Source organism: Nyctibius grandis, chromosome 4 (assembly GCF_013368605.1).
Source record: "Nyctibius grandis isolate bNycGra1 chromosome 4, bNycGra1.pri, whole genome shotgun sequence".
Taxonomy (NCBI): Eukaryota; Metazoa; Chordata; class Aves; order Nyctibiiformes; family Nyctibiidae; genus Nyctibius; species Nyctibius grandis.
The window spans coordinates 62270678-62280197 of NC_090661.1; the positions used below are offsets into that span (position 1 = coordinate 62270678).

General features: G+C 40.3%; 1 protein-coding gene across 15 annotated transcripts in view; it reads left to right on the plus strand.

Annotated features, from left to right (window-relative positions):
• The window catches only part of MARK3 (microtubule affinity regulating kinase 3), a 63707-nt gene extending 59385 nt beyond the window's left edge, over positions 1–4322 (plus strand). For 9 of the 15 annotated variants that reach the window (XM_068399760.1, XM_068399765.1, XM_068399763.1 and 6 more), the window contains 2 exons: positions 1108–1152; positions 3358–4322. In XM_068399760.1, coding sequence (XP_068255861.1) covers positions 1108–1152; positions 3358–3703 — 391 coding nt within the window. In that variant the 3' untranslated portion in view covers positions 3704–4322. The remainder of the gene's footprint in view (positions 1–1107; positions 1153–3357) is intronic. The other 6 variants (XM_068399762.1, XM_068399764.1, XM_068399768.1 and 3 more) reach the window with 1 other exon arrangement.
• Positions 4323–9520: the final 5198 nt, after the last annotated feature.

The window sequence follows — 9520 nt, forward strand, 5'->3', positions numbered from 1 at the left end:
GCCGCCGTGCTCCTCGCGGTGCTAGCACAGTCTGTTCCCTTGTGACAGGGACTGCACTGAGGCATCTGACAAGCCTGTTCCCTCACTGCAACCCCCAAAAGAAAGGAAATGAGGAAATTAAGCCTTGTAACACCCCACACAGCCCGATTTAAATACCACTGTGCATAAAATATAAGCTTACTGTCTTACATTCCTATCCCTAGACACCTGTCAGCCAAACTGCTTTAATAATTTGCATTATTCAGTGAAGCCATGTACTAGCTTACTGTAGGCTTGGTAAGAGCCTTATAAAGGTAGCTCCTCTGTGAGCAAAATTAACACTGAGATGTGGAACCATGGTACTGCGATAATGGGAAGGTAGAGGAAGGTGAGCTTTTAAAAAATGGTAGTGATCAGCAACATAGCTTTAATCAATGCAAAAAGACAGAAAGCTTAAGTTTACTCAGATGTTGAAGATGGTGTCAGTGTAGAAGTTGATAGGATGGACTTACCACAGCTTGAGAAATCTTGGATTTACCTCTAAATCTTTGCTAAAATGTGTATGCATCTTGTTCTTTTGCTTTAAGGTATTTGGTATTGTTTAAACACATAATTCCTCAGATTTGATGTGCATGCAAACACACAAGGTGACCAGACTTGTCTGTAAATAGGGTATTTTTTCAAATATATATTGTATTACTAGATAAAACTTTAAAATATAATTAGCCTAAAAATAATTGGGAGTTATTTCTCTTTTAGGAGGTACTCACTAAATAATACAATAACTTCAACACAGTTTGTAACTTTAGTTTAACATTCTCTGCTTTTACAAGTTCAACTTTATTCAGTGAGTTCTACAGTATTAATGTATATAAACATACATTGTAAAAATTAATTATGGTCTTTTTAAGAACTGTAGTTTATAGACTTCCATTTGGTTTGTCAGTATGTTATATTCTGAATTTGGTCTAACCTACCAAGTTCTTTACATCTTTGTTGCTTTGTATTTTAACACACCTTTGGTATGATCACGGTATCTTTTAGCAGCTACTCAGATATTGTATATTGTAGTGTAAGATTTGTCTTCTCTTTCCCACTTCCTTTTGCTTCTGCATTCTTTTCATTGAGGCTCCCGACTGAATATGAGAGGAACGGGAGATTTGAGGGCTCAAGGTGAGGGTAAAATTTTTGTTTAAAATGTTACTTAGGTGAGTTTGAACCTTTCTCCCCTTGATTATGTGGCATAGTGGCTTCAGGCAGCAGCTTTTGTTTCGTGTAAGGCTTTGAAACTAAACAAAGAAGCATTTCTGTCTGCAAAACGGCTATTACAGCACTGACTGACTTAGTTCTAAACTTTTGTCTTTCCTGTTGCCTTTTCCCTTGTGTGTTTTTTTGCATTTTAGTCATTATAATTTGCTGTTGTCTTGTAGATGTGTAGGTAGGCAGTCTCTAGTGAGGCTGCAAACGTGTGGGATAACCACTGAAGGGTGATAAGATATTTCTCATCTCCAAAATCACGGATAGTTAAACAATATTTTTCATGTTATACTCGTCTTTCAAAATCTGCATATCAAAAAATACTAGAAATGATCAAACTTGTGCTGGTTCTGCCAACTGTTTTCAAGTAGAAAAAGCTTTCAAAAATAAAATGAGCATTGAATAAAAGTTGGTGTTCCCCCTGCCCCCTTGCAGCCTTATTAAATTAAAACCCTAAAGTTAAAACAAAATACTCTCTAACTTGCTTGCTGGATTTTATAACATCTGGCAAGTCATGTAGCTGGATTTGACAGCATAATCCTGTGACTCTCGCAGTTACTGGAAGTCTTTCTAATAGAATGTGAAATTATGAAATAGATTATCTGAGATATTTATTTACTTCTGACCTTGTTATCGCTTTTTATTTAACTTTTTCATAATTGCCTGCTTAATGGTGGTAGAAGGAAAGCATTGTGTAACCAGAAATCCATTGCCAACTATTTTAAAGAGCAGCTTGACAATATTGTAAATTGAACTTTGAAATACAACATGAGACTTAAACTGCATGGCTTGGGGTCAGTTAGGTTAGGTATTTTCAGAAAATATTTAAGCATGACAGTCAATATATTTGAGACTCTTGTCCTGAGGACAAGTGAATGTGAAGAGGCAACTGACAGCATGCAAATATTCATAACGCAAATCTGTCATATTTTTTTTTCCCCGGAGGTCCAAATGTAGTTCCTTATTCTTTAGCTGCGTGACCACTGATTTTAATTGAAGTAGAAGAATCATTGCAAACTAGAAATTTCTGGAACACTTCTTTCCTTTGTCCTGTATGACCTTGTTTATCCTTACCAAAGGAAAAGCTTTTTTTTATTAAAAAAAAAAAAGTTGCAGCCTCAATATTTTGTGCTTTATCTCTTAAAACAGTGACAGTAACAGTAAGCCTCTTATTCGCTGTCTTTACTATGTTGATGAGGTGTCTTACAGTGACTGCCAACTCTTTCCTGCATTTCAGCCTCAAAGGCATTGAGTTGCGTAGCTTGAAGCAGTGAAAGATTTCATCTCTACCTCTATCAGTCGTTGGTATTAAACAAATTACTGACCAACTTAAAGACTAAGTAATTCCTCCCTGTTGAAGGTAACCCCAATAGCCTACAATGTGATGGGTCTCTAGTGACCATCTCAAACACTTACCAGTGCAGGAAGGCCAGGATGAAGCTAAACCAGCCCGGAACTGGGCGGCACGTGTTGGCCCAGGGGCAGTAGGTGGGTGACCCCTGGCAGGGTCCTCTGGATCTGCTCTCCTTCCTCTTGCTTGCATCTATGGGGCATGCCATGGGCCCTCCCAGTGCTTGGTCTCCAGCCTGCTGCACTGGAGGAGGTGTAGAGGAACCCCCAGGATCTTTCTGCACAGGCTCATCCCTGTTGCATATGAGTGGGTGCCTCCCATAGTCTGGCACTCCCATGACCTGGGCTGAGCACCCTTTTATCACAAGTGGCTGCTACTTGAATGTTCCAGAAACTTCTAGCGCAGATCTGGTGTTTCAGCTGTCCACATGGCCCGAGAATAGGGGTTTGAGCAGAACCTGCCTTAAAATCGAGTCATAAGTGCTGCATGTAGTTACACCTCCACAAGGTCATTTCCCTCATGCTTCTGACTCCACTGACTTCCAGTTGTGTCACCCATTGTACCATACTTTCCTTTTAGCCCCAACAGCTAATGCTTTACCTTGACTGTGTGTTTGTACAGCAGCTAGGAAAGTGGGGCATTGCTCGCAGCCGGAGCCTCTAGATGCTGCTCTAATACTGGTAGTGTGCGTTGAGTGTTAGTTTGCTTCACTAACATGAAACGTGGACAAGGTAACTGACCCTGCTAACTAATAAATTCCTGTCTTTCAGCCGCAATGTAGCTGTGGATCAGAAGGACGAGAACAAGGAAGCCAAGCCTCGGTCGCTACGTTTTACCTGGAGCATGAAAACCACCAGCTCCATGGATCCCAATGACATGATGAGGGAAATACGAAAGGTCCTGGATGCCAATAATTGTGACTATGAACAAAGAGAGCGTTTCTTGCTTTTCTGTGTCCATGGAGATGGGCATGCGGAAAACCTTGTACAGTGGGAGATGGAGGTGTGTAAACTGCCAAGACTGTCCCTGAATGGAGTTCGCTTTAAGCGGATATCGGGAACATCCATAGCTTTTAAAAACATTGCTTCCAAAATTGCCAATGAGTTAAAGCTGTAACAAGAAAAATAGTTAAGTTGTAAATTAGTTAGCAATTTCAAGTGTTTTTGAGAATTCTGATGGAAATGTATAGAATAACATTTAGGCAATAACTTCTGCATCCTTCTGAATAGTGATATTAAAAAAAAAAAAAAGCTGCTGAGCTGGGAGGGAGAGTTGGACTTTTTTATAAGTGCACTACAGCATTAAAGTTGCCTACTATGTAAAATATTACCCCTTCTGCTTTATTTCCATTGCTCCTAAGTCTTTGACAACAAATTGAAACACAGAATATATTCATTTAAATATGCCTCCTGTTTGTGTGGACGTGTGAATGTACAGTATGTGTGTATAATATATAAAGTATTATATGTAAACAATTCATTTACAACATCGAGCTGTACCAGTACCTCTTTTTGGGCTAATTTTGGTGCTAAAAATGGAAATGGCCAAGGAGGAAACACTTGAGTTAATATTTAAAATAACTGAAGCGATAACCAGTAAATGCAGGTTTACAGTTCACTGCTGTGTTAAGAAAAAAAAAAAAGTGTGTGAAGGGTTTGGATTTACGGTTGTGAACATTATTAGTCCTGTTTTCTAAGTAGATCTCATGAGATTATTAAAAATTCACTTTTACTGAGTAAGTCTTGCATTATATTTTGCCCACCTATTTATTATTTAAGTCTGAATCAAATTTTAAAAAGGTAGTTGATTTGTGCATTAAAATTTGGGTAAACGCTTCCATTCTTCTGCTAAACTACTAGAACTGTATCTTTGTCCTTTTGGCTTATGAGTATTGATTGCAGCTAAGAACGCTTTTCTGTTGTTCCAGTGTTTCTCTACAGAAGGAGGCAGTCTAAAAGGATGTGCTAGATGCTTGCTAGTGACTTTTTCTTTCAGAACAAGTTCTCCACATTAGACTAGGTCAGGCTGATACAAAGCACGAAAGGACTCTCAAGTTAACGGCCGTATTTTGATGTAAGGTGCCACGTCCGAGTCGGTGCCGCTCTGAGGTATTGCTGCTCGTGTGGCAATACTGTCCTTTGCATTCTGGGTGCGCACAGTATTGAAACCCAAAAGCAGGAATCAAATTGGCTACTGATCTCCTCTGTTGTAACGTCCACCTTTGCTAAACTACAGCCATAGGCGGCAGCAATTAAAACTTTTCCTTGCAGCTCTCGTCCAGCGTGCTTCCGCTTGGCTCTGGGTGTATTGCTTTTGGTGGCTTTGTGCCAGTTGTTTCTCTAGCTTCTGCTCCGGAGGGAGTCTGCTGTTGCTCTTCTAACATGCAGTGTGGAAACCCGCCCTTGATGAACTCTCTGATGGCCAACTAGCTTTCTGTAGGACACGAAGCTACTCTGAGGTGGTCTCCCACTTTTTAACCACCACTGTGGTGAGCCGGATTTGATTTTGCAAACTAGAATGAAGAGAATTTTTCATGCATTTTTTCCTACTGATACTCAGTTATCAAGGACTTCTGTAGATAATATCCTGCATTATCTACTTGACTTTTTGTATTAATGTTTTATGGTTATATTTCAGTGAAGCACTTAAGCATGTACTTAACATGTGCTTTAAACTGGAGCCTAAATTTGCATTTTAAATTTGCAGTGAGCTAATAGTTACTCATAGTACACAGTCCAGACTTGACCCGAGGTGAAAATGCAAAATCCTTAATATTTTGCAAGTTAGTTCTTGTGATCTGTAGTCTGTGAAGGCAACAGACTTCCCCTCTCTTTCCCTAAGCACTGATATTGATTATGCTAGTTTAAAGGGTAATCATAGTTGTTAAATGTGGTAAATATTCCTGAATTTGCATTTTATTCTCTGTATATTCTGTATCACACCATGGTTTGAGAACTCCAGGTGCTACCGGAGTTCAGCTGGCTTTCAGTGCTCTGCCCGGGCCTGTGCTGCTCAGTATGTTTTTTTCCATGAAAACTCCATTTTGTAATAGCAATAAGACATTTCAGGGCAGTCATTGTACTTTCTCAGGTGAACAGTCACCTATCCTTTCACTTCCTACATTTTAAGCACTCCTCCAAATGTATTTTTTTTCACCCGGCAGCGCACTTTGTTGTCTGAACTGAAAAAGTGTTCTGATAAATTATGTAAATCTGTATTCGATGGAAGTTCCAAAAGGTTTCATATTAAATGTTTTCTGAAATACTCTCTTCCTACTTCACCTGTTAAGTATGTAATTGTTTCTAGAAAGTGCACCAGTATCATACTTTGGATATTTAAAGTTTGTACTTAAGTATTTTTCTTAAAGCATTCTCAAAAGGTTCTTTCAGAGTAACTCTGTATTTGAGGTGTTAAAAAAAATACTATAATAGAAAACAGATTTTTAACAGCTTCCTTCCCAAACGCCTTGTAAAATTACCAAGTTGCAAGAATATACCCTTGTTTCTTTAGCATACTGTATGCTTGCTGTTCAAGCCTCTAGATGCTGCCTGGAAAGGAAAACTGCTTTCTTCAGATCTCCAAACCAAAGATGAACTTCTTCCTGAAGACAGGCCTTTTACTTGTTCATATTCCTTGGGGATCTGCGTAGGTTTATCAGCAGCGCTGCTGATAGGACTCTGCAGAACTACAGCTGGTTTTTCTCTCCTTAAGAGACAAGTTTTAAAAATAATGGGAGGTCAATGTGTGGTGAGGATGTAGCAGCAGGCCTAGGCATTTTGAGATGCGTGTCTAGCAACCAAGAAGTGGTTTTATGGAATGGCATGACTGGTGTCCCAGAATGTGTGGTCCGAATGGTGTGTTTGGGGGTGCTTGTAATGGGCTTGTGACTAAAGGTTTGCATCGCTAAAACCCGTGTCATCCAGTTCTGAAGAAGTCTCTTGGTCGCTGGGTCTGGCGGAGAGAAATGTCATCAGAGTTTGGGTCCCAGAGGGTGGACTGCTTTAAATGAAAGTTTTAGAGATACATTAAGAAAGAAAATGTGGACACTGAGAAGGAATAAACAAGTTCAGATAAACTTTCTCATGCGAACCTTTCCTGTATTTAAGGTTTCTAAAACACTTTAGTCTATTTTAGCTCTTTAGAAGGTCTCAGGTTCTCAAGCATGTTAAGAAGTAGAGAGAGGTAGGTTGGAGGAACAGATAGTCCGGCTGGTCTAAGTGTTTTGCATACTACTTTTATTCAAGCTACAGCATCTGGTCCAATCTTCTTGGTTTCAAAGATTTTCAGTACAGATTTGGGCAAGGTTCACCTTTTTCTCTTGTACTACAGTGAAATTTCAAGATCAAATGTAGTGAGGTACCGTATCCAAAATTTTTTTTAATTGCAGCATTTTTTGTCAAGATAAATTAGATTATTTTTTAAAAATGTTAATCTGAAATTAATATCCACATGTTTATGTTAAAGAAATGAAGTCAGAGGTTCAGGAGTCCTGCTAGTCATACGGAAAGATTGTAGCAGATCTGGAATTTAAATAGAGATGTCTCAATTCAGTTAAAAGCTCAGATATACATGGGCCTGTTGGGATAATGTGTAGGAGGCTTTTAATCAGTCTTTCCCACAGCTGCTGTGTCACACACAGTGTTGTGGATTGCAATTTAATTAGGACTGCAGCCAACCCAGAGAACCATTTTCTCTGTTAAGCCCTGGTCTGGAGCAGCAGCACATACACGGCCGCTTCGAGTGAAAACCTGCTTTGTTGTGCTGGTTTCGGTTCCTGAAGGGCTCTGGTACCTCGCTGGGTGTGGGCAGAGGCTGCCTACGAGCTAGTGGCGTTCTCTGTATGTCAGGGGTGGGCTGGTTGAGTGTTTCTTGCTGTGCAGTGTGATGAGCTGTCAAAGGCCGTGTCTCTTCTTTGTAACCTCAAGAGTTAAGTATTTAAAGAGTCTTGGCAGTAGATGGTATTTCTGCTGTTTGGGGGGTTCATACTAATGTAAAATTTTGTTTTCTAATTCACATTGCAGATGTTTAGGAAATACTAAATGCCGTTTGGGAAAGCTGGTCTCACTGTAGGTCAGTGTTTCATTTTAAACATACAGATTTGCACTTTCCCATATTTCCAACTGTCAATATAATATCTTTCTTTTTAAGTTTTCGTAGAAAAGCCCTGGAGCTTTAATGTAAGGATAAGTTCATGTTATTACAAATCACTGGTGCTGCCAATTAAACCCCCGATCTGACATTCTGATCAAGTGTGATTGTGAAAATTCCTCCTTTGACTGGAATTTTTCTCTCTGGTAGCAGTGAACTGTTTCATTGATTTCACCGCTGCCCACTGCTGCTTCGCTTCAGAGAACAAACTTACCCAATAGGAAGATGCACAAGTTTTTTGATACAAGCTTAACCTAGTGAAATTAATAAAAATTTTTTTAAAAGTCGCACTTTGTACCAACGCCCCATCAGTGCCCTGTGTTACAGCTGCAGTAAATGCTGAGAGGAGAAGTCCAAGAAACATAACACGGATGTAGTAACCAGTCGTGTGTGTGCTGCTTACTTCTGACAAACTAAGAGTGGGAAAAAGCTAACCCTTAACCTTACTCAGATAACTCAGTGGTTTTCGTGTTCCTGTTCCTGCTGATCTCTTAATGTACTACGAGGTACTGCCTCCAAGCAAAGGGGCTGGATGAGATGAGCAACACCATGGAGGAGCAGGCTCTTCATCCGATGCTTCTGAACCTGAAGTAGTACCATATTTCAAGCAAAAGAATTTGAAAGACCCTTAACTGTTCTTTCATAGCTTTCTAACAGCATTTTAACCTTTGGTACAAACAGTGGGCTCTCACTCCAGCAATAACTGAAAACAGAAGCTGTGTCAAGACTATGAATCCTGTAAGTATCTGTGCACAGAAGCTGTGTTCAGGGCATTAATTGCCAGCTGTGAGTTCATCCTCACCTACAAGTGCCATTAACACCTTGTAGTGATTGTGACTTAGCCCGAAAGATATTTATTGCAGGGAAAAAAAATGCTTTTGCTTTTTTGCTTACATGTGTTGAGCACTTGGCACTGTGTGTTCTGAGACTGGGATGTAAAATTCATGCAGCGTGGCTATGGTTATGGTTGCTGTGGGAACCACGGCATTGAATTTCAAGGCGTAGAAATGTTGCAGTTCTCGGTCATCCCATTAATTACCCTTATGTTATTGTTTAATAATATCCTTATGAAATTCAGGGCATAAAACCAAAATACTTGTACAGTTCATGTTTCCTTGTAGTTGCTGATCACACTGAATGTATTAGGCGAATAAAAATCAGATACTCAAATATCTCACCATGAAAATAATTCTGTTAAAGCATATGGGGATGCAAATTCAGAAAGTGAAATGCTGCTGGTGTTAAAATCACACAGTTTTCAATCATTTGCCTGTCTCGAGGTGAAGTCCTGTTTGCCTGGAGGTGTCTCTTACCAAGACCTCGGCTCAGCCTGAGCACTGTAGTCAAATACAAACAGCAAAGTCTTTCTTAAGCATAGAATTATTTCCCCTCCCAACTTACCCAGCCAAAAGGCATGAAGTGAAGTGCTTTCACACGTGTTTCCACATAGATGGAAAAAACACCTGCCTGGTAGGAGCTTGGGAGACACTTGAAAGGATGTGTTTTAATTGTCCTGTGTCTGCAGTGCCCAGAGGAGCAGGGACCAGCGGCGTGGGGTGCCCGCTGAAAAGCCAGGGGCTGCCGGGCAGGGATGGATGGATGGATGGATGGATGGATGGATGGATGGATGGATGGATGGTCGGTCCCCTCTGCAAGGAAAGGCAAGCTGCCGAGGGACGTTGCAATGTCTGCAGTGGCCACAGGATGTCTCTCAAATGCAGAAGCACGGCTCTGGTGGATGTTCATCTGGAATATTTTAGAAAATAGCTCCAAGGACCTCTTGCT